We start from the raw sequence: 26,542 nt of genomic DNA on the forward strand, positions 1-26,542 counted from the left end.
GGTGAGATTTGATAGAGGAATACAAATTATGAGGGGTAAATTATGATAGGGTAAATGTCAGCAGGCCTTTTCCACTGACATTAGGTGAGACTACAATTAAATGTCATGGGTTAAGGGTATATAGTGATTGTTTAAGGGGGACTTGAGGGGAAACCTCTTCACTTAGAGGGTGGTGAGAGTGTGAAACAAGCTGCCAGTACAAGTGATGAATGAGATTTCAATTTCAATGTTTAAAAGAAGTTTGGATAGATATATAGATGGAGGGTTGGAGTGGTATGAATGGCTATAGTCCAGGTACAGGACAATGGGACTAGGCAGTTTAAATGGTCACCATGGACTAGATGGACCAAAGGGCCTGTTTCTGTGCTGTGTTTTCTATGAATACATGACTCTGAATCTCTGCTGTAAGAACAATTCCCAGTTTCTCTGGTATAATCCATTGGACAGAGTCAGGGGATCATGCAGCACAGAAACAAGCCATTCAACCCACCACATCCACACTGATTACACTGAACAGTAAATTTTTTTCAAAGGTGTTGCTTCCTCAGACATTTTTTGTGGTTATGTTCAGCTTGAAACTGAACACAAATATAATTTCAGACTCAAACACGAGGAAATCTGCAGATGCTGGAAATTCAAGCAACACACACAAAATGCTGGTGGAACACAGCAGGCCAGGCAGCATCTATAAGGAGAAGCACTGTCGACGTTTCGGGTGTGTGTTGCTATAATTTCAGACTATTGTAATTATAAGTACTATATCACTATTTATAATTTGGAGAAACAAGAAATTAACTTTTATTGAATATAATGTGTTTAATTGCATAATGGTGCTGACATTTTGCAATAGTTCAACTAAGCTAAAAATGTTTTGTTGATGATTTTCATTGTACCGAGTGTCTGAGGCTTCTCACTATAATCAGCCAGCACTGATGGATTCCAGTTTCCTGGATACCATTTTTCCATGACCACAATATCCTGGTGAAACCTTTCACCATGCTTGTCACTGACAGTGACAGGATTTGCAAGGAAGAATTCTAAACAGGAATGTAGAAAATGTGACATGTACACTTCATGATTTTGAATGCTTGAAGCATGTTGTCAACCAGCTGCATATAGCTTGGTGCACTGTAGTTGCCAAGAAAATGTTCAACAACATCTTTGAATGCCTTTCATGCAATTTTCTCTGGTCCCATTTAAAGTTCTTTGAAATGCCTATCATTGATGACCTGATTGATTTGTGGACCAATAAAAATGCCTTCCTTAATTTTGGCATTAGTTATTCTGGAAACATCTGTCTCAAACATCAAAATCCTTCATGGAAATTTTTGTGTTTGGTGACAGCAGATTCCATCCTTGCAGTCTTGAACCCAGTAATTCTGCTTTTGCCTTTGACAAATGCAAGTCCAATCAGGTCACTCATAATAAAGAGTTAAAAAATCTGTATTAGTATCAATGTCGTTTTCCATTCCTGGCTTGTGCATCAAGGCGTCTTTGTCTGCCCCCTCTAGACTCCATGTCTCTGGTTGGCTTCGGTGGTGGAAGACTATTGTCATGCGCCACAGGTCTCGTGGCTGAAGGGAGATTGGGATATTCAACAGATTTCTTATTTTTAGCAGAGAAGCCAGACTCACTGGTCAGACAGAAGCAGAGTCTATCACATGATCCTTCTGTTCTCGCCATATCATCGGGACAGCAAACAGCATTTTCTTCCGAGTACCTCTGAGCCAAGCTCTAAGATCAATAGTGCATGTTGCACAACAAACATGAGGAGCCCGGGCTTCATCTTGGTCATCAATTTGAGACCCAAAGTAAAGCTCATAGGCTTTCTTAATAAGAGGAATCATGCTCAGTCTTTGAGATTTAAGCATAAACTCGCCACAAACATAACAGCAAGTATTACAGCTAACACAACATTGGTGAGACATTTTGCTAACACAATTACTCCTGAAAATACTTTATTATAATGAGTATGCACAATATGCTATGTGCATAGAGTATGCGCATCAATGTGATCTCAAACCGATATACATGTAAACACATGCATAGAATGGTGTGTACATGATGTCTTTATTGCCTTTCTAAAGCCCGTCCTGCCATGCAGCATCCACCCTGCCTAAGTATGCCCAGGCATGCCTTGACAAGATAGAAAACTTTTCAGCTTATATTGTGGGCAACATTTTAATTGACTTGAATTATGAAATAGCAAATATAGGCAATTTTTAAAAAAACTGGTGCATGATCGGGAAATCTAATGGTGAGTTTCATGATCAGCAACCCAAAATCCATAAGGTACACCCAAAGGTATTCAGGAAGCAAAATCATTGTTGTTTACCAGTGTAATGTTCATTTGAAGTGTCTCAAGACTATTTGCTGTTTAAGGAACAATGTAAAAGTAGACTATTTATAATCACTCATAATCATTATAATCATTCTTTTTTTCACAAGTCATGATCTGCTTGTCTAATCCCTTAAACTGCACAAATATTCTTATCAACAAAATGTACCATGTATTTCACAGCAAAAATCTCTATCTGCCCTCTGTCCTTATACATTTTCCTGTCTGCGTTGTTCCTTGTGCAGTCTATTTAATCACAAGCAGTTATGTCCTTCTTTATCTTGTTTGTATCAGTAAATTTCAATACTATTTTTCATGGGTCTGGTTCAAACCTTCAATATAAGTAGAAGAGCAAGAGTGTGGAAGGTCGTTAGGCACACCTCTTACCTCATTCTACATTTACCTTTTCGTTCTGTGTTTTAGCCATTTCTAAGATGTTGCCCCTTTGATACTGTTGCTTATAATTTTGTAACAAACCTCTCATTTTAACAGATGCCTTCTGAAAATTCATACATACAAGACCTGTCCGTTTCTCTTTAGGTAGGCCCTGAGATTTCTTCAGCAAAAGACCTCCCCATATGAAAACTGGATTTTTGCCAGGATATGGCACCTCATGTCGTGATTGCTGTTTATATGTGGCCTAGAGAGTGTTTCCCATTTTCAATTTCTTCTACGTCGTATAGAAGCTGCTGAAGTAATTGCACTTTGACCTACAAGAGATCATTTCAATGACAGCTCCAGCCCACGGAGAAAGAGGCCTACTCCTGCCTGTGTTTTATTTGCAGTGAATGCCTGAAGGCAAAGGCAGATCAAAAGGACTACCTACCTGTCAGAGCCATTCCACACACATTCAAACTTGTCAAAGATGCAGTCATTTTCATAGAGGGAACATAGCTTACTCCTCAGGTATTCATGCACCTAAAAGACCCCAACAGGAAAGAAAGAGGATTAAAAATGAATGGCAGAAATGATATAGAATCCACATTTTCATCCAAGTATTAGACACCCCAGCTAAATATACAAAATGCTAGAAGAACTCAGCAGGTCAGGCAGCATCTATAGAAATGAATAAACAGTGATGTTTCGGGCCAAGACCCTTCCTCAGGACTGGAAAGGAAGGGGGAGGAGACTGAAATAAAAAGGTGGGGGGAGGGGAAAGAGGCTAGCTGGAAGGTGATAGGTGAAGCTAGGTGGGTCAGAAAGGTAAAGGGCTGGAGATGACCCTTTTGTGGGCCGAAGGGCCTGTACTGTGCTGTAGGTTTTCTATGCTTCTATGCTTCTAACAGTTACTTTCCTTCAACCGTTCAGTTTTGTACCAATCCTAATCACTACAGTTCAGCAGCTCTATGAACGTATGTGATAGGAGAGGAGAGCATGCCATAGAAGAAAGGGAAGGTGGAAGGGACCCAGGGGGAGGTGATATCTTGGTAGCCTCCAACTTGGCATGAATATTGACTCTCCTTCCAGTAAAAACAATTCCCTCCCCCTCCCCTTCTCTTTTATTCCCTACTCTGGCCTCTTACCTTTTCTCACCTCCTATCACCTCCCCCGGGTGCTCCTCCTCCTTCTTCTCTTTCTCCTATGGTACACTCTCCTCTTCTATCAGGTTCCTTCATTTCCAGCTCTTTACCTTTCCCACCCACCTCACTTCACCTGTCACCTTCCTACTATCCTTCTTCCCCTTTCCCTATCTTTTTATTTTGGTGTCTTTCCTCTTCCATCCCATGGATACTGCCTGACCCGACCAGCATTTTGTGTATGTTCCTTTGGATTTTCAACATCTGCAGAATTGCTTGTGTTTATCCATGTGGAATGTCTCTAACCATGGACCTCCAACCAGAATAAGTCATTGACTACTTCTATGGACAAGCTAATTATAGACAATAGACAGTAGGTGCAGGAGTAGGCCATTTGGCCCTTCTAGCTAGCACCGCCATTCACTGTGATCATGGCTGATCATACACAATCAGTACCCCGTTCCTGCCCTCTCCCCATATCCCTTGACCCTGCTATCTATAAGAGCTCTATCTAACTCTCTCTTGAATGCATCCAGAGACTTGGCCTCCACTGCCTTCTGGGGCAGAGCATTCCACATATCCACCACTCTCTGGATGAAAAAGTTTTTCCACATCTCTGTTCTAAATGGCCTACCCCTTATTCTTAAACTGTGGCCTCTAGTTCTGGACTCACCCATCAGCGGGAACATGCTTCCTGCCTCCAGCATGTCCAATCCATTAATAATCTTATATGTTTCAGTCAGATCCCCTCTCATCCTTCTAAATTCCAGTGTATACAAGCCCAGTCGCTCCAGTCTTTCAACATATGACAGTCCCGCCATTCTGGGAATTAACCTTGTGAGCCTACGCTGCAGTCCCTCAATAGCAAGAATGTCCTTCCTCAAATATGGAGACCAAAACTGCACACAATACTCCAGGTGGGGTCTCACCAGGGCCCTGTACAGCTGCAGAAAGACCTCTTTACTCCTATACTCAATTCCTCTTGTTATAAAGGCCAGCATGCCATTAGCTTTCTTCACTGCCTGCTGTACCTGCATGCTTGCTTTCATTGATTGATGTACAAGAACACCTAGATCTCATTGTACTTCCCCTTTTCCTAACTTGACTCCATTTAGATAGTAATCTGCCTTCCTGTTCTGGCCACCAAAGTGGATAACCTCACAGTTATCCAAACAACCGATTCATCTTGGATCCCATGCATCTCAATCTTTTGGATGACCCTCTCATGAAGGACCTTGTAAAACGCCTTACTAACTTCCATGTAGAAAATATCCACAGCTCTAATTTCATCAGTCATCTTTGTCACCTCGTCAAAGACATCAAGTTAGAAAGACTTGACTTGCTCTGCACAAAGACATGTTGACTGTTCCTAATTATGCCATGGTTTTCCAAATAGCCTTAAACTGTATCCCTAAGAATTCTCTCCAATAATTTCCTTGTTACTGACATGAGATTCATCGGTCTAGAGTTAACAGGATTATTCACATTTCCCCTCCCAGAAAAAAATCGAACAACATTAGCTACTCACCAGTCCTCCAGGACCTCACCTGGAGTTAGAGAGGACATAAATACCTTGTCAAGGTTTCTGCAGTCTCAGCTCTTGCCCCTCTCAATAACCTGGTGTCTGTTCCATTGAGCCCTGGGGACTAATCCACCTTAATGTTTTTTTAAGAAACCCAACACACTACCTCTTCCTTAATCTCAAAATGCCCTGGCATATTAGCGTGCTTCACAATGATCTCACTATCCTCAACATCTCACTCCTTGGTACCCTCACTCAAATCCTCTACCTCCAAGCGCACGTTCCCTCCTTCATGTTTGAGTGGTCCTACCCTCTCCTTAGATATCCTCTTGCTCTTAATGTAGGTGGAATGCCATGGGATTTTCTTTAATCCTACCTGCTAAGGAGTTTTCATAGTTCCTCCTGAATTTCCTAATACACTTCTAAGAATTTTTTAGGCTTCCTTATAAACCACAAGCTCCTTGTTTGATTTTGAAGTTTGAAGTCCAGATTTTTAAAGACACTGTTGCCCAGACAGACAAAACATGCGCTATGACAGAGACTTTCTTGGTGAATTTCATCATTGATGTCTGCCTGCAATGAGAAAAGTCTCCAAACTGGTCCAAGATTTCAGGAACTCATGATGAAGCTTTATTGTTGAAGGACCATGTTGTGAGGCAGGGGCAGGTTGGTAGAGGCCTACTGTCTCTGGACTTTGAATGTAAGGGCTGTTACATCATATGCTTCAAGGGAACAAGATGACAGCTTGAAGCCTGATCTTTGAACTTGAAGAAAGGCATGCTGCTGTTCCAAAAGTGAGACAAAAACTAATTCTTCTGAGAGACAACCAGACTATGGAACAAAATGTATGAGAAGACCCAACAGGATCGTCAACAGAAGGTATTTCTTCACATGGTCAAAAACAGCCTTGGCAGCTGTATTATCTGTGACATCTTTACAACACCAGACATCACAAAACACTGAATTCTGACATTGACAATGAACAGAGAGCCAGTGATTATGGAAAAACATGTCTACTGAGGCTGTAAAGAGGGGGAGCAGTGCAAGATGGATGTCTGCAGAAAATGTATGGGGAATAAAGTCATCTTGAAATTTAAAGCAATGTCCCACTCTGTCTTGGAAATACATTGTTGTTCAGAATCAGAATCACTTTATTGCCAGTATGCGAAACAAACCAGAATTGATTGTGGTCGGGTGCCAAGCATAAAACACCAAAACAGACAGCACAATAGCAACCAACAAATTATAAGAAAGACAATAATACAAACAGCCATGAGCAATCAACAATTAGCACAAATGTCAATAATCAACATTAAATCAATGTGAACATATAAATAGACTAAATAATTATCATCAGAACAAGAGGAGCAGGAAAGACCATGTAACTGATTTGTTGTGCAGGGACAGTCAGGGTATTACACCAGAGTGAGTTTTGTTGAGACATTGGATAGCTACAAGAAAGAAACTTTTTCCAGATCTTTTCGTTGCCCTGGTGATGAACAAGTCTTTGAACATCTGTAGCTGACAGTCAATGATCATCTTTGCTGAGTGAACCACAATCCGCAACCTGGACTTGGAGAGGAAGGAGGTGGCAGGAAACCAAATGGTGCTAGAGGTGGTCATAACACTCTCAATGATGACTGAGTAAATATTCTTGAGATGTTAAGTTTCCTAAACTGGTACAGGAAGAGCAATCTTTGCTGAGCTTTCCTAGTGCTTGTCCCACTTCAATGTATTGGTATTGGTAGTCCCAGGAACTTGAATAACTCAATGATAGTCATAGCCTGACCATTAATTTCTGAGAGGGAGGCAGGTAGGGTGGTTGCTGCTGGAATTCAATCCTCCTTTCCACTGTTTTGATAGCATTAAGCTCTAAGCTGTTACAAACACTTCTTTATTAGAGATGAGACCAGCTACAGTCATGCATCCATGAACTTCAAGATTTGTTTGGATTTGTCTGAGGAGGTACAGTCATTTGCATAAAATGAGAACAGGAGGGGTGAAAGTACACAGCCATGGGGAGAGCCTGTGCTTATAGACATAGGATCAGACAAGCAGGAGGCCAGCCTTACATACTGCTTCCTTCCTGTAGAGAAGTTCGTAATCCACTGACAGATAGCTGGGTTAGTTTGCTATGGAGCAACTCTGGAACAATAGTGTTGAAGATGGAGCTAAAATCCACAAACAAGATCCTCACATGGGAGATGAGGGAGTTCAAATGTTGAAGAATGTAATGAAGGCATAAATTAACTGCATCCTCAACTGAGCAATTTGAACTTTAGTTGGTCAAGAAGAGGATCAGTAGTGGGCTTAAAGTAGGCCAACATCAGACATTCAAAGGTTTTCATAACTACTGAAGTCAGAGCAACTGGCCTATAATAATTGAGTCTAGTAATCTTGTCTTCCTTGGGAACTGGAATGATTGTAGCAACGTTAAAGAATTCCAGATCTTCACATAATTGCAGGGAGGTGGTAAAAATCTCAGTGAAGATAGTTTCTAGCCGATTGGCACAGTTCCTTAGACTACCAGGTTTTCCAAATAGTTTGTGAATGTCTTTTTGCTTCAGGGTGGGATGGAGAGACAGGGGTAAAGAGGTGGGGAAGGCCAAAGAAGGTGAATGGAGCTAGGGTGAAGAGGAGATGGTGACATTGAAGTAATTATGAAAGGGAGCTGGGTAGGAGCTCAGAGTATCAGGATTAGAGGAAATGAGAAGAGATAGATGTTGATTGTCTTTATTAAATCAGCAATAAAACTGATTGAGCTGATTGGCCAAGGTCGGAAGGGGGAGACTTGGGAGTACTTCTGTTTGAAGCTTGATGCCTGGCTATTGTTGTTGAAGTCTCTGTCTAGCCGATCTTTTTAAGTGGCTTTTGCTGTCACTGGGCCAAACTGGTAATCCCTACTGAACAAAAGTGCAGATGTACTTTCATCTTCAGATGAAGGTGGTGGCTCACCACCACTTTCACAAGAGATTGGGTGGATATTAAATGGTGGCATAACTAATAGTGCCATAATCCATGAAGGAATACAAAACTTTGACCAGAAGTGTGGAGAGTAGAATTGAGACACAAGAGGCTGTAAATGCTAGAATCTGGACACATACACACACAGTGCTGGAGGAACTCAATGGGTCGGATAGCATCTATGGAGGGAGATGCACAGTCAATGTTTTGGGATGTGACCCTTCATCTGAATGTGAAATATTGCCAGTCTGTTTCTCTTCATAGATCTAACTGATTTGCTGAGTCCCTCCAGTGCTTTGTGTGTTGCTGTGGTGTAGAGAGAATGTTCTAACAAAACCCATTTTCAACCATGGTGCCTGGAATTATCTTTCAGTGACAAACATTGGGAAATGAACTCAAATGCAAGTTATTTGGTGAAACTGTATGAAGAACAATTCAATTACTCATCTGCTCAGCAATAAGAAACCTCTAAATATTTGGAAATGTTAAATTATTGGGAAGTTTGAAATTCTCTGCTATTTGCACCATGATATATCGTTATCCACCATGTAAAATAACAGGAATTTTTATACTTTATACTTTACTTTATTGTCACCAAACAATTGATACTAGAGCGTACAATCATCACAGTGATATTTGTTTCTGCACTTTGCACTTCCTGAAGTACAAATCAAAGTAAATATAATAAAAATTTAAATTCTAAATCATAATTAGAAAATAGAAAAGGGAAAGAAATTATTTACTAATGGCACTGGAGTTGGTTCATTAACTTTCTTGAATTCCAATCTTACATATTCCAGTCAAGCCACAGAAGGTTGCAGATGCTGGAACCTGGAGAAACATATAAGATGCTGAAGGTACTCTGTGGGGCAATCAGCATCTGTGGAGAGAACTGAACAAGTCGTTTTGTGACCCTTCACCCGGACTGAAAGACAGAGGGGAGATAGCCAACCTAAAAAGGTGCAGAAAAGGTTTTAAGAGGTAGGAGGGGAAATGTGGGAATATCACCAGAAACTGGGAGGTGACAGATGGAATCAACAAAGGGCTGCAGATGATAGCAGAGGAATGTGGACCATGGAATCAAGTGAGAGAGGATGGGGGAGAGGGGAATAATGGAGGAGGAAAATCAGCAGAAGGAATGTATGATTATAGGAAAGTGATATGTGTGATAGAGGGTAGAGAAACCAGGTGATGCGGCTGGACTGTGTGTAGGAAAAACTGGATAGATCACGAGAGATGAAAAGGAATAGAGAGGGAGAGATTTACAGAAATTTTAAGAATTCAATGTTTGTGCTGTCAGGTTGTAGACTAATGAGGTGGAATACGAGTTGGTGTACCTCTAGTTTGTGTTTAGCCTCATCTTGGCGGTGCAGGAGGCCAAGGATAGACAAGTCAGTATGGGAACAGGCATAATTTGAATGACTGACAACTAGGAGATCTGCATGGCTGTGCTTGAATGAACTTCAATGCTAGGTGTTTTTGTCCATCTCTTCCATATTTGGTTTCCACACACTTTTAACTCAACTGTGCCCTGTTAGTCTCTTAGAAATTCCCTTAAAGATTAAAGATGCAATTTTTTAGTAATGCACACTTGTTTCCTGGGCCATTCCATTTTTTATGGTTTCAAAGACAATGAAGCATCTGGAAAATAGTATGGAAGTTAATATGCAGAAAAAATAAATTACTTACACTGGCAGACTGTAAATATACTACATCTTTTCCAAGGAACTGAGTCAATGAAATCAAATGTTACATGTGAAACAAGCATGTAACTGTTGTTAAGTAACTAATTTAGCTGCGAAAAAGAATACTTTTCTAGCTAATCAATTTTAAATAGTCGGAGACTTTCCATTCTCAGTGCCGTTCCCCAGCTGCAATCTCATAGTACTGAAATTCCAAACTGGTTGGTAAGCTAACCTCTTCGGATGCCAAAAACATTGAAATAAAAGTGGTAAATCCAGAAGACACCCAATGCGTCAGGCAGCATGTGTGAAGGGAGAAAAGGAATTTTAGCCTGAAAAAAAAATTAATTTTGTTTCTCTCTGCACAGATGGTGGGTGGTTGATGCAGAATAAAAACCTTGGTTGAGAACCGGATCCTGTGAACTTCACAACATAGAAGACACTTCAGCTATACCAGGATGAACTTTGACTGTATATGATCAGCTGAGTTGTGAAGAGGCCTGGGAAAGGTCAATGTGGAGAAGGTGCTTCCATTAGTAATAAAGTCTAGGATCTAAGGGCACAGCCTCAAAAATGTAGGGACATCTCTTTAAAACTGAGATGAGGAAGAATTTCTTCAGCCAGAAGGTGGTGAATCTGTGGAATCTGTCGACACATATTGCTGCAGAGGCCAAGTCATTAGGTGTTTTTAAGGCAACAATTGGTAGGTTCTTCATATGGAAGTGCATTAAGGGTGTTTGGGAGAAGGCAGGAGAATGGGATTAGAAAAACAAATAGACATGATTGAATGGAAGAACAGATTTGATAGGCCAAATAGCCTACTATTGCTCCTATAATCTTATGGCATTATGGTCTATTGAGCTGGAAGATGTAGCTAACCAAATCATTTACAATCATATAATGATGGAGTAAAAAGGCTCAATGATTGCACTTCTAAATCCACATACTCTTCTCAAAAGCCAAGAAGAACCCAGTCCTGCTCTTGCACTCTCTACCTGTGGAGTAGCAAGAGCGTAAAGCTCCAATCTGTCCTCCTGACAAGAAGGAATGAATAAAGAGAAGGGATAAATGAAACAACATTGCTGGAATACTAATTTCTGTTTCAAATTTAATTGAATATCTCTCTAACTTTCCTATTCACTCGCCAACCTCCCATGCCAGATTATTCCTCACTGTAATACATTATTCCAGTATGGATTCAGTTCACTGGCTCCAAATTTTCCTCTCCTTTCGTACCTCTCTCCATGGCTGTCTAATAAGATGGGCTAACAACAAACATTCATTACAAGCCTACAGCTACCTTGACCATACTCACTCCCAGTAGAGCTACTGTAGACAGCCTTCACACCATTCTCCCAGTTCCCCTTTCTCCATTGGGTTTGGTCCAATGATGTGCATTTCTTTTTAGATGCTTCCAACATGTCTTCCTTTCTCCTCAACTGTAGCTTCCTCCCATCATAATGGACAGAGTCCTTGACCACATCACAACCTGTTTTAATGTCCTATCCTGGACAGACCAAGGACAAGATTACCCTGGTACTTGCTTTCTACCTTATCAATCTCTGCATTTAATGGAACAGCTTTTACAATTTCCAACTCCAACAAGATTCTACTACACATTCCTTTCCCTTTCAGCATTGCAAGGGGATCATTCCTTTAGAGACGCCATTGTCTGCTCTTCCAACCTCACTAACCCCAGCAACAGCAGGCAATGCAACACTGTTCATTCACCTCTTCTCACCCCCACCATCCAGGTTCTTCCAGATGAAGCAGCAATTCAATTACACTTCCTTCAAGCATCCAGTGTTAACAATATGGTCTTGTCTATAATGGAGAAATTAAGATAAATTGAGCTTTTGTGGAGCGCGTGCTCAGTGCAGATTCTTGTTAACTGCCTTTTAATTCTCTAACAGTCCTGCACTATTATAATTCCAAAGTACACTTGGACCCAATTTCCAATTGGAAATACTGAAACATTCTGGATTCAATATCAAATTCTTCTAATTTTTTCTGTTTGTATCAGAACTAGCCACATCTGCTGGAAGTTATCCATATGTGATATTGGCTCAGCTTTTTCTCCTCCATCAGCATTGCATTATCTGCTGGGCATAGAGTCCAGGAGCAGCAAACAGGTAGGGTTTTGCAAATTGCTTTTTCTATTGAGGCATTGTAAACATGTGGCCAGATTGATGGGGATAAAGTTCAGTTTAAAACAGAAATAGAGTCTGCTGATCAGAAAGCAGCCTATATTAGCATGTGAAATAACTTACACACCAAGACAACACATTGGCGTAACAAGTAGAGCTGCTGGCTATCAGATCCAGAAATCTGGCTTCAATCCTGACCCTTTTGTACCGTCAATGTGCAGACATTCTCCCTGTGATCACTTGGATTTCCACTAAATGCTCTAGTTTCCTTGTAAACTAATTGGCCAACTGCAAAATAACACTATTGTATAGATGAATGATAGAATCTACAGTAGTTGATTGAAATTTGGGGAGATTTCCTGCTGCCTCACTAAAGTAGCCAACATAATCAAAGATCCCTCCCACCCAGATATTCTCTCTTCTCCCCTCTCCCATCAGGTAGAAGGTACAAAAGCCTGAAAACACATACCATCAAGTTCAAGAACAGCTTCTATCTAACAGTTCTAAGACTATTGAATGGACTTCTTGAGCTCACAATCGACACTCAGTGGCCACTTTATAAGGTACAGGAGGTATTTGATTTAATGTCGCCTTCCTATCTGGCCATTGTCCTCTGACCTCTCTCATTAACAAGGCATTTTTGCTCACTCATATTTTTGTTTTTATCTGTTTTTCAAAACATTCTCTGTAAACTTTAGAGACAGTTGTGTGTGAAAATCCCAGGAGATCAGCAGTTTCTGTGGCACTCAAACCAATCCATCTGGCACCAACAATCATTCCAATGGTCAAAGTCACTTAGAACACATTTCTCCTTCCATTCTGATGCTTGGTCTGAACAATTGAACCTCTTGACCATGTCTGCATGCTTTTATGCATTGAGTTGCTGCCACATGATTGGCTGATTAGATATTTGCATTAACCAGCAGCATAAAGGTGTACTTTAAAGTGACCACTGCGAAGACCTTGTCATGACATGCATCTTATTGTCTGCCTACACTGCACTTTCTCTGTAACTACAACATTATACTCTGCATTCTGGTATTGTTGTTTTCCCTTGTGATACTTTGGTACACTGATATAATGCAATGATCTGTATGGATGGCATGCAAAACAAAGTTTTTCATTGTTTCTTGGTACATGTGATTCCAGATTTCCAATTACCAGAAAAAGTAGTATTACTTGGTTGATACTTGTGGGCTTAAGGACCTGGTTCTGCAGTCCTGATGAAGGGCCTTGCCCCGAAGCATCAACCATTTATTCCTCTCCATAGATGTGGCCTGACCTGTTGAATTCCTCTGGACTTTTGTGTGTGTTGGTCTGGTTTTGCATTGTTCGACTTAATGACTAACTTATCGAAGTGAACAGGATTAATCAAACTTTGCCAAGTGCTTTAGCTCCAAACTGAAACCACCGTTGAAGCTGTATTAAATATGCATTTCTGACATCAGACAGAATACTCCATTTCAACTTTGCATTTAATGTAAGTATGAAACATGTTTTCTCTAATAATTCAGTTTTGGTCTCTTGGGAATCCTGCCCATTAACGTACAATTGCAAGGTTCCAATCTCCATTCTGATCTGTTTATCAGTGGCAGCCTACATGATTGTCATGAGACACGTGTGCTTGAAGAACAGCAACTCATTTCCAACTCGGCACAATTGGAATTCAAAAATTTCAGATAACTTGCTTTTCATCTGTATTAGAAGTAGCCAGTTCTTCTGGAAGGTTATCCATCTGTAAACATTAACTTAATTTTTCTTTCTTCACTGACACTGCCTGATCTGTTGGGCATTTCCAAAATTCTCCATTTGTTTTTAGGTTTTAGTAGCAGCTTAGACCTGCATTCCACAGCTTTTATGCCTCTGTTTGCCTTCTCTCTTTCTAACTTCCCTCATTAATTTGTCAACTAGATAGCTACAAAAACATCAGCAGCACTAGCCTCACCCATTGTTCTACACCTTCTCTCTGCAATTTAAACAAAACTCACTTCTTCAGTCTCTCAGTCCTGACCCTCTCTCCACAGGTCCACAAGTGTTTCAGCATGTTCTAGTTTTTATTGGAAACTCCATTCAACAAGTACCTGGTACGTTTCCAACGGTCTGTTCTCCATGTTCAAGTCCCAGACTTTGACGGTGAGGTAATCTCTTGTCATCATATATCTTCCACTGTGGCTGAACTTCACATCTGATATTGAAGAGATGATTTCAGAGAAAAACGACCGGTTGCTGGGGTCTTCTGGCTCTTCGAAAACTGGAGATCATCACAGTCAGAAGAATAAAAGTTAAATGTACACATTAGCAGTCCTTCATTGAAAGGAACAAAAGAATATTAGAAATAAGAGCAGACAATGCCTCAAAAATAAAAATTGTTTTGTCGCAACAACTTTGCACTCATTGTCAGTAAGACCAAGGAATTGATTGTGGACTTCAGGAGGGGGAAGTCAGGAACACACACCAGTCCTTACTGACAGATCAACAGTGGAAAGGGTGAGCAGCTTCAAGTTCCTGAGCGCCAACATCTCAAAGGATCTATCTTGGGCCCAACATATTGATGCAATCACAAAGAAGACATGCCAGTGAGTATACTCCATTAGGAGTTTGAGGAGATTTAGCAGACCCGAGCAGATTTCTACAGATGTATTATAGAGAGTATCCTGACTGGGTGCACCACTTCCTGGTGTGGAAGTTCCAGTGCACATGTTCAAAGAAATCTGCAGAGGGTCGTAGACTCAGCCAGTTCCATCATGGGCACTAGCCTCCCCACCATCAAGGATTTCTTCAAAGTAAAAGACTGGCATCCATCATTAAGGATGCTCACCATGCTGGACATACCCTGTTCTCACTACTACCATCGGAGTGGCAGTACAGGAGTCTTAAGACTCAGTCTTAAGCAGCTTCTTTCCCTCTGCTATCAGATTTCTGAAAGTTCCATGAATACAATCTCACTGTTTTGCTCTCTTTTTGTACTTATTTTTATATTTCTTATTATAACTTATAGCAATTTTTATGTATTGCACTGCTGTCAGAAAACATCAAATTTCATGACATATGTCAGTGATAATAAATTCTGCTTCAGCTGGATCTATGTTCAAATTAAATTAATGCAGTATTTGACATGACCTGTTCTCAACTCAACCTTATAGTGTGGGTCTTTAGAAAAAGCTTCAGTATGAATTTGTGAATCCTAGGGAAGGAAGCAGCAATGACAGTTTACATGAAGAGCTGCAGCCAGTGTTAGAGGGGACACAGTCATGGGCTACAGCTATGGAAGGAAATGGAAAGTTCAGATTCATTTCTCACAAATGCATTGAATTGAATTTACTTTATTACTTACATCCTGCACATATATGAGTAAAAATCTTTAAGTTACATCTCCATCTGAATGTGAAGATTATAGTAATTTGTAATAAATAGTATGGACAGTAAGATATACAACAGAACAGTCAATATAGCTTAGAAATACAATTGTATCAGCGTGAATTAATCAGTCTGATGGCCTGGTGGAAGAAGCTGTCCCAGCACCTGTTGGTCCTGGCTTTTATGCTGCGGTATTGTTTCCCAGATGGTAGCAGCTGGAACAGTTTGTGGTTGGGGTGACTCAGGTCCCCAATGATCCTCCGGGCCCTTTTTACGCACCTGTCACTGTAAATGTCCTGAATAGTGGGAAGTTCAAACCCATAGAGTCCTGCGATTAAGGGAAGTGCAGTTCCCATACTAGGCAGTGATACAGCCAGTCTGGATGCTCTGAATTGTGCCCCTCTAGAAAGTCCTTAGCATTTGGAGATTCATTCCGAACTTCTTCAACTATCTGAGGTGAAAGAGGTGCTGTTGTATTGAAACACTGAAGGAGTCGACAACAGTCCTTTTCCCTCCATAACTGCTGCCTGACCTGCTGAATTGTTCCAGAGTTTTATGTGTTGCTCCACATTTCAGCATCTGTCGTCTCTTGTGTCTCTATATAAAGAGCTTTTCAGGGTGGCCGGGTGTTAAATATCTGCATTATGTTACTGGCCCTCCTCTGAGACTGACTATTTAAATGCAAACACATTTTCTAATCTTTGTGTGGAGAAAGAACTTCCTCATTTGCTTCCTAAATGGTCTACCTTTATGATGATCTTTTTATTCTATAGGTTTGCCCCAACAGAGGACACTGCTTCTTTGTATCTATCTAACTCTAAATCAGTTCACACCCCTCAAATTTCTACACTCACAAAAATTCAGGGCACAGAATGCAAACTGAGAGTCTTGATCTGCCCTAGACCTGCTCGATGACTTCCTATGCTGTAATACTTAAAACTGAACACACTGGTCCTGACAAGATCTGACTGATACTGAACCTCACCTCAGCAATGCACAGAAAATGAACTCAGCAGGACAGGCAGCATCTATGGAAAAAAGTACAGTCGATGTTTTGGGCCAAGACCTTTCATCAGGACCATGGATTGACATACTGGAATGGGAATGGGAAGTGAAATTAAAATGGGTGGCCACTGGGAGATCCCACTTCTTCTGGCAGGTGCTCGGCGAAACGGTCTCCCAATCTATGTTGGGTCTCATTGATATACAGGAGGCCACTGGGAACACCAGATACAGTATATGACCACAACTGATTCACAGGTGAAGTCACAAATAAGAGAGAATCTGCAGATGCTGGAACTCCAAGCCACAAACTCAATATGGAAAAAAGTAGGGTCTTCAGAAGGGTCTCTGTCCAAAACATCGACTGTATGTTTTTTCATAGATGCTGTCTGGTCGCTGAGTTCCTCCAGCATTTTTTGTACAGTAGATGACCCTAACAGACTCACAGGTGAAGTGTTGCCTCACCTATAAGGACTGTTTGGGGCCTTGAATGGTAGTGAGGTGTGGCTCTTTATCCACTTGCAAGGATACATGCCAGGAGGGAGATCAGTGGGGAGGGACGAATGGACAAGAGTTGTTAAGGGAATGATCCCTGCATAAAGCAGAAAGTGGGGGGGAGGGAAAGATGTGCTTGGTGGTGGGATCCCATTGGAGATGGCAGATGTTGCAGAGAATTATGTAAACAACACACACAAAATGCTGGTGGAATGCAGCAGGCCAGGCAGCATCTATAAGGAGAAGCACTGTCGACGTTTCGGGCCGAGACCCTTCGTCAGGACTAACTGAAAGGAGAGATACTAAGCGATTTGAAAGTAGTGGGGGGAGGGGGAAATGCGAAATGATAGGAGAAGGCCGGAGGGGGTGGGATGAAGCTAAGAGCTGGAAAGGTGATTGGCAAAAGTGATATAGAGCTGGAGAAGGGAAAGGATCATGGGACGGGAGGCCGGGAGAAAGAAAGGGGGAGGGGGGAGCACCAGAGGGAGATGGAGAACAGGCAGGGTGATGGGCAGAGAGAGAGAAAAAAAAACAAACAACTAAATATGTCAGGGATGGGGTAAGAAGGGGAGGAGGGGCATTAATGGAAGTTAGAGAAGTCAATGTTCATGCCATCAGGTTGGAGGCTACCCAGCCAGTATATATGGTGTTGTTCCTCCAACCTGAGTGTGGATTCATCTTGACAGTAGAGGAGGCCATGGATAGACATATCAGAATGGGAATAGGACGTAGAATTAAAATGTGTGGCCACTGGGAGATCCTGCTTTCTCTGGCAGTCCGAGCGTAGGTGTTCAGCGAAATGGTCGCCCAGTCTACGTCGGGTCTCACCAATATATAAAAGGCCACACCGGGAGCACTGGATGCAGTATACCACACCAGCCGACTCACAGGTGAAGTGTCGCCTCACCTGGAAGGACTGTCTGGGGCCCTGAATGGTGGTGAGGGAGGAAGTGTAAGGGCAGATGTAGCACTTGTTCCACTTACAAGGATAAGTGCCAGGAGGGAGATCAGTGAGAAGGGGTGGGGTGTTGTGAACAGTTTTGGGTCCCTCATCTTAGAAAAAATGTGTTGGCATTGGAGAGGGTCCAGAGGAAGGTTCCAGGAATGAAGGGGATGTTTGATGGCTCTGGGTCTGTACTCGCTGGAATTCAGAAGGATGAGGGGGGGGGGATCTCATTGAAACCTTTCGAATGTTGAAAGACCTAGACAGAGTAGATGTGGAAAGGATGTTTCCCATGGTGGAATAGTCTAGGACAAGAGGGGACAGTTTTAGGATAGAGGGCCCTTTCGAAACAGAGATACAAATAAATTTCTTTTTAGCCAGAGGGTGGTGAATTTGTGGAATGTGTTGCAGAGGCCAGGTTGTTGGGTGAATTTAAGGCAGCAACTGATAGGTTATTGATTGGACACAGCACTAAAGTGGAGAAGGCCAAGAACTGGGGTTAAGGAAGAGAAAAAAAAGGATCAGCCATGATTGAACTGTGCAGCAGACTCAAAGGGCCAGAAGGCCTAATTCTGTTCCTATATATTGTGGTCTAAGACTAACTGACCATCTGGGAATAATTAACAAGAAGAAAAAGATGATTAGTATACAAATGTAGACCTTACCCAGGCATGGTTGGTGGTTGGAACTGGACCCCGAATTTAATCACAAACATAATATCATTAATGACCCAAATCTCATTATGTCTGTGCCAATCAGGAAAGAAAAAAACTACCCAGGCTAATTTCAGCTCAAGGTGCATAGCCTTGCAAGTCAAGGCTTAAGTGAATATTCAGTTTTTAATGAGGGCTTATCAAACTGCAGAGCTGAGGTTCACCTACCATCCCACCAGCCTCCGCATCCAGCACATATTTCTCTGAGCAAACACGAGGGAACCAAGGGTGTAGCCATGGGCACCTGTATGGGTCCCAGTTGTGCCTAGCTTTTTGTTGGCTTTGTGGAACAGTCCATGTTCCAACTCTATACAGGTATCCGTCTCCCTCTTTTCCTTCGCTACATTGACGACTGCATTGGCGCTGCCTCCTGCACGCATGCTGAGCTCGTTGACTTCATTAACTTTGCCTCCAACTTTCACCCTGCCCTCAAATTTACCTGGTCCACCTCCCTCCCCTTTCTTGATCTTTCTGTCTCCATCTCTGGAGAAAGCCTATCTACTAATATCTACTATAAGCTCACAGACTCTCACAGCTACTTGGACTATTACTCTTCCCACCCTGTCTCTTGCAAAAATGCTATCCCCTTCTCACAATTCCTCCGTCTCCGCCGCATCTGCTCTCAGGATGAGGCTTTTCATTCCAGGACGAAGGAGATGTCTTCCTTTTTTAAACAAAGGGGCTTCCCTTCTTCCACCATCAACTCTGCTCTCAAACACCTCTCCCATTTCCCGCACATCTGCCCTCACCCCATCCACCCGCCACCCCATTCGGGATAGTGTTCCCCTTGTCCTTACCTACCACCCCACCAGCCTCCAGGCCCAACATATAATTCTCCGTAACTTCCGCCACCTCCAACGGGATCCCACTATCAAGCACATTTTTCCCTCCCCCCCTTTCTGCTTTTTGCAGGGATCGCTCCCTACGCGACTCCCTTGTCCACTCGTTCTCCCCCCACCCCTTCCCACCGATCTCCCTCCTGGCACATCCTTGTAAGCGGAACAAGTGCTACACCTGCCCTTACACTTCCTCCCTCACCACCATTCAGGGCCCCAGACAGTCCTTCCAGGTGAGGCGACACTTCACCTGTGAGTCGGCTGGTGTGGTATACTGTGTCTGGTGCTCCCGGTGTGGCCTTTTATATATTGGTGAGACCCAACGCAGACTGGGAGACCGTTTCGCTGAACACCTACGCTCGGTCCGCCAGAGAAAGCAGGATCGCCCAGTGGCCACACATTTTAATTCCACGTCCCATTCCCATTCTGATATGTCTATCCATGGCCTCCTCTACTGTCAAGATGAATCCACACTCAGGTTGGAGGAACAACACCTTATATACCGGCTGGGTAGCCTCCAACCTGATGGCATGAACATTGACTTCTCTAACTTCCGTTAATGCCCCTCCTCCCCTTCTTAACCCATCCCTGACATATTTAGTTGTTTTTTTTTCTCTCTCTCTGCCCATTACCCTACCTGTTCTCCATCTCCCACTGGTGCTCCCCCCCTCCCCCTTTCTTTCTCCCGGCCTCCCGTCCCATGATCCTTTCCCTTCTCCAGCTCCGTATCACTTTCGCCAATCACCTTTCCAGCTCTTAGCTTCATCCCACCCCCTCCGGTCTTCTCCTATCATTTTGCATTTCCCCCTCCCCCCACTACTTTCAAATCTCTTAGTATCTCTCCTTTCAGTTAGTCCTGACGAAGGGTCTCGGCCCGAAACGTCAACAGTGCTTCTCCTTATAGATGCTGCCTGGCCTGCTGTATTCCACCAGCATTTTGTGCGTGTTGTTTGAATTTCCAGCATCTGCAGATTTCCTCGTGTTTACTCAAGGTGAGGCCTCACCAGTGCCTTATAAAGCCTCAGCATCACATCCTTGCTCTTGTATTCTAGACCTCCTGAAATGAACGCTAACATGGTATTTGCCTTCCTGACCACTGACTCAACCTGCAAGTTAACCATTAGGGTGTTCTACACAAAGACTCCCAAGTCCCTTTGCATCTCAGATTTTTGGATTTTCTCCCCATTTAGAAAATAGTCTGCACATTTATTTCTACTACCAAAGTGTATGACCAAGCATTTTCTAACAGTGTATTTCATTTGCCACTTTCTTGCCCATTCCCCTAATCTGTCTAAGTCCTTATGCATCCTAACTATTTCCTCAACACTACCTGTCCCTCTACCAACCTTCGTATCATATGCAAACTTGGCAACAAAGCTATATATTCAATCATCTAAATCATTTATATACAGCATCAAAAGACGCGGTCCCAACAACGACCCCTGTGGAACACCACTACTCACTGGCAGCCAACCAGAAAACAATCCTTTTATTCCCACTTGCTGCCTCCTACCAACCAGCCAAAGCTCTAACCATGTTAGTAACTTTCCTGTAATACCATGAGCTCTTAAGTTGGTAAGCAGCCTCATGTGTGGCACCTCGTCAAAGGCCTTCTGAAAGTCCAAATATATAACATCCACAACATCCCCTTTAACTATCCTACTTGTAATCTCCTCAAAGAATTCCAACAAGTTCGTCAGGCAGGATTTTCCCTTAGGGAAACCCTACTGACTTTGTCCTATCTTGTCCTGTGTCACCAAGTACTCCATAACTTCACCCTTAACAATTGACTCTAACATTTTCCCAACCACTGAGGTCAGGCTAACTGGCCTAAAATTTCCTTTCCTCTGCCTTCGTCCTTTCTTAAAGAGTGGAGTGACATTTGCAATTTTCCAGTCCTCTGGCAACATGTCAGAATCCAATGATTTTTGAAAGATCATTTCTAATGCCACCATAATCTCTAACACTACCTCTTTCAGAGCCCTAGGGTGCAGTTCATCTGGTCCAGATGACTTATGTACCTTTAGGTCTTTCAGCTTTTTGAGCACCTTCTCCCTTGTAATAGTAACTGCACCCACTTCTCTTCCTTCACACACTACAACATCAGGCACACTGCTAGTGTCTTCCACAGTGAAGACTGACGCAAATTACTTAGTTGGTTCATCTGCCATCTCCTTGTCCCCCATTATTATTTCTCCTGCTTCATTTTCTAGCGGTCCTATGTCCACTCACATTTCTCTTTTATTTTTAACGTACTTGAAAAAACTTTTACTATCTACTTTGATATTATTTGCTAGCTTGCTTTCATATTTCATCTTTTCTCTTTGAATGATTTTTTTTAGTTGCTCTCTATAGGTTTTTAAAAGCTTCCCAACTCTCTTTCTTCCCAATACTTTTTGCTTTGTTGTGTGCCCTTTCTTTTGCTTTTACAATAGTTTTGAATTACCTTGTCAGCCGCGGTTGTACTATTTTACCATTTGAGTTCAGTATTTCTTCATTTTTGGAATACATATGTCTTACACCTTCCTCATTTTTCCCAGAAATGCACGCCATTGCTGCCAGCAGCTCCTTCTAATTTACTCTGGCCAACTCCTCTCTCATATCTCTGTGATTTCCTTTACTCCACTGAAATACTGCTACATCAGACTTTACTTTCTCCCTCTCAAATTTCAAGTTGAACTCAGTCATATTGTAATCACTGGTTCCTAAGGGTTCTTTTACCTTAAGCTCCCTACTCGCCTCTGGTTCATTGCATAACACCCAGTATATCTATAATCCAGTTTAGCTGATCCCCTAGTAGACTCAACGACAAACTGCTCTAAAAAGCCATCTCTCAGGCATTCAACAAACTCACCCTCTTGAGATCCATTACCAACCTGAAATTCTCCATCAACCTGGATGTTAAAATCTCCCATGACTACCGTAACATTGCTCTTTCGACATGCCTTTTCTATTTCCTGTTATAATCTGTGGTCCATCTCCCAACCACTATTGAGAGGCCTGTAAATAACTGCCATCAACATGCTTTTACCCTTGGAGATTCTTAACTCAACCCACAAGGATACAACAACTTCCGATCTTAAGTCACATCTTTCTACTGATTTGATGCCATTCTTTACCAGTAGAGTCACACCACGCCTATCTTCCTATCCCTCCAATATAAAGCGTAACCTTGGACAATCAGCTCCCAACTACAACAGCCACAATTCAGTGATGGCTACATCATACCTGGCAATCTGAAATATTGCAACAAAATCATTCACCTTATTTCTTATACTACACGCATTTAGATACAACACCTTGCTATTCTTTTTTTATTCTGCATCCCTAATGTTTTGATACTCCTTGTGCCCCTCCCTAACCTTTGATATGGAGGATGAAGAGATCCATCCAAAGAAGAAAATGATTTTACAAAAAGCAACAAATGGAAGAAAAAATGGTCCTTTTACTGTATTCTTGCTAAAGAATATTAGGAACATAGAAAACCTACAGCACAATACAGGCCCTTTGGTCCACAATGCTGTGCCGAACATGTACGTACTTTAGAAATTACCTCAGGTTACCCACAGCCCTCTATTTTTCTAAGCTCCATGTACCTATCCAAGAGTCTCTTAAAAGACCCTATCATATCTGCCTCCACCACCGTCACTGGCAGCCCATTCCACGCACTCACCATTCTCTGCGTAAAAACATTTACCCGCCATCTCCTCTGTTCCTGCTTCCAAGTACCTTAAAACTGTGCACTCTCGTGTAAGCCATTTCAGCTGTGGGAAAAAGTCTCTTTCTGACTATCCACACATCAGCATCTGTCAGCATCTTATACACCTCTATCAGGTCACCTCTCATCCTCCATCACTCCAAAGAGAAAAGGCTGAGTTCACTCAACTTATTCTCATAAGTCATGCTCTCCAATCCAGGCAACAGACCTTGTAAATCTCCTCTGCACCCTTTGTATGGTTTCCACATCCTTCCTGTAATAAGGTGACTAGAATTGAACAGAGTGGGGTCTGACCAGGGTCCTACATAGCTGTAATATTACCTCTCGGCTCTTGAACTCAATCCCATGGTTGATGAAGGCCAATACAGGTAGTCCCCGAGTTATGAATGTCCGACTTACGGACAACTCGTTCTTATGAACCGAGGAAGGAGAACGCCATCCACCATTTTAAGTCAGATTGCGACACTGTCCACCATTTTAAGTCGGATCACGATGCCGTCTGCCATTTTAAGTCGTTGCCGTTGACACTGTGTTGAGTGTTTAACTATGCATTTGGTTTAAATTTTTCTTAGTAAGATTCAACCTGACCCTGCATCCCCCCCCCCCCCCCCACCCATTCTGGTCAGCTGGTGACGCAGTGAGATCAGCGCCGGGCTGGAGAACAGAGGTTCCCGAGTTTGATTTAGTGACAGACAGCTCCCATACCAGGTTGATGTCGAGCTCACAACTCAATCTCATAAAAAAAAAACTGCCACTTCCAGTTTAAATTCCCATGCGGAATATTGTGGAGGATCAAATACCCAAACCCAGCACAGCCCCCACTTGTCCCATTTAACCTGTTTCAGTGCGGTGGAGTTTAGGACCCGGGGAATTTAGTGCAGTGGTCCTTAGGACCCAGCGGACCTTGGGACCTGCCGCCCGCAGTATTTCTGTTCCACTGACGGGAAGCGATTGCAATTGAAAATAAAGTGGCAATAATAAAGCATTTGGAAAAAGGTGAAACACCATCAGTCACTGGAAAATTGTTAGGCTAGAGTCGGTCAATGATCAGAACAATTTTAAAGGATAACAGATAAAGTGAGAATAATGGAGCAAGGTCCTGCCCCGATGAAAGCTACAATTATTACTAAGCAACGCAGTGGTTTAACTATTGGAATACATACGTTTCTTAAGTGTTTTATATGCATAGAAAGGTAATATATATATATACACACTAAGACAAATGTTTGACTGACTTACACTAAATAATATTGGATGTACTTGTTCCGACTTACGTACAAATCCGACTTAAAGATGGACTCAGGAACGGAACTCGTGCGTAACCCGGGGACTGCCTGTACACCGTAAACCTTTCTAACCACACAGTCAACCTGCGCAGCAGCTTTGAGTGTCCTATGGACTCGGACTCCAACATCCCTCTGATCCTCCACACTGCCAAGAGTCTTACCATTAATGCTATATTCTGCCATCATATTTGACCTACCAAAATGAATCACCTCACACTTATCTGGATTGAAAAAACTACTTATAATTTAAGAAATGAATATGATATATTTCTGAAAATTTGGCATCCTTATTTACAAAAGATAGGATTAAATATATAGGCCCTTTGAAGATAAAGTTATTAGCCATTTGGGGAAATAAATAAATATATATATTAAAGTTATTTTCAATTCCATGGAGCATGTGGGGATCTTCCAATATCCAGGCAATCTTTCTTTCTTTCTTCTTTCTTTTTTTCTTTTTTTTCCTTTTTTTTCCAGATGAGGATGTTAGCGGGGGAAGGGTAAAGGGGAGGGGGGAGGGCTGATATTATACTCTATTATTCTATTATACTATTTATTCTATGTAATTATCTTAAAAATTGAATAAAAAATATATATTTAAAAAAATTATCTGGATTGAACTCCATCTGCCACTTCCAGCCCAGTTTTGCATCCTATCGATGTCCTGCTGTAACCTCTGACAGTCCTCCACCCTATCCACAACACCCCCAACTGTTGTGTCATCAGCAAATTTACTAACCCATCCCTCCACTTCCTCATCCAGGTCATTGATAAAAATCACAAAGGGAAGGGGTCCCAGAACAGGTCCCAGAGGCACATCATTGGTCACCGACCTCCATGCAGAATATAACCCATCCACAACCACTCTATGGGCAAGCAAATTCTGGATCTACAAAGCAATGTCCCCTTGGATCCTATGCCTCATTACTTTCTCAATAAACCTTGCATGGGGTACCTTATCAAATGCCTTGCTGAAATCCATATACACTACATCCACTGCTCTACCTTCATCAATGTGTTTAGTCACATCCTCAAAAAATTCAATCTGGCTTATAAGGCACAACCTGTCTTTGACAAAGCCATGCTGACTATTCCTAATCATATTATGCCTCTCCAAATGTTCTTAAATTCTGCCTCTCAGGATCTAATCAACTTACCAACTACTGAAGTGAGACTTACTGGTCTGTAACTTCCTGGGCTACCTCTACTTCCTTTCTTGAATAATGAAACAACGTCTGCAAACCTCCAATCCTCCGGAACCTCTCCCGCCCCTATTGATGATGCAAAGATCATTGTCAGAGGCCCAGCAATCTCCTCCCTCACCTCCCACAGTAGCCTGGGGTATATCTCATCCGGTCCTTGTGACTTATCCAACTTGATACTTTCCAAAAGCTCCAGCACATCCTCTTTCTTAATGTCTATATGCTCAAGCTTTTCAGTCCACTGTAAGTCATCCCTAAAATTGCCAAGATCCTTTTCCGTTGTGAATACTGAAACAAAGTATTCATTAAGTACCTTTGCTATCTCCTCCGGTTGTATACACACTTTTCCACTATCACACTTGATTAGTCCTATTCTCTCACGTCTTATTCTCTTGCTCTTTACATACTTGTAGAATGCCTTGGGGTTTTCCTAAATCCTGCTCACCAAGGCCTTCTCATGGTCCCTTCTGGCTCTCCTAATTTCATTCATAAGCTCCTTCCTGCTAGCCTTATAATTTTCTAGATCTCTATTATCACCTAGTTTTTTGAACCTTTCGTAAGCTTCTCTATTTTTCTTGTCTAGATTTTCAACAGCCTTTGTACACCATGGTTCATGCACCCTACCATCCTTTTCCTATCTCATTGGAATGTACCTATGCGGAACTCCACGGAAATATCCTCTGAACATTTGTCACATTTCTACCGTACATTTCCCTGAGAACATCTGTTCACAATTTATGCTTCCAAGTTCCTGATTAATAGCTTCATATTTCCCCTTACTCCAATTAAATGCTTTCCTAACTTGTCTGTTCCTATCCCT

At 42.1% G+C, this 26,542-nt stretch overlaps 1 protein-coding gene across 6 annotated transcripts in view; it reads right to left on the bottom strand.

The window, feature by feature from the left end:
* Positions 1 to 26,542, bottom strand: part of LOC140739522 (serine/threonine-protein phosphatase 2A 55 kDa regulatory subunit B beta isoform) — an 846,310-nt gene that overhangs the window by 78,699 nt on the left and 741,069 nt on the right. For all 6 annotated transcript variants that reach the window (XM_073067905.1, XM_073067904.1, XM_073067910.1 and 3 more), the window contains 2 exons: positions 14,252 to 14,421; positions 3,165 to 3,256 (listed from right to left, as the gene is read on the bottom strand). In XM_073067905.1, coding sequence (XP_072924006.1) covers positions 3,165 to 3,256; positions 14,252 to 14,421 — 262 coding nt within the window. The remainder of the gene's footprint in view (positions 1 to 3,164; positions 3,257 to 14,251; positions 14,422 to 26,542) is intronic.

Source organism: Hemitrygon akajei, chromosome 15 (genome assembly GCF_048418815.1).
Source record: "Hemitrygon akajei chromosome 15, sHemAka1.3, whole genome shotgun sequence".
Taxonomy (NCBI): Eukaryota; Metazoa; Chordata; class Chondrichthyes; order Myliobatiformes; family Dasyatidae; genus Hemitrygon; species Hemitrygon akajei.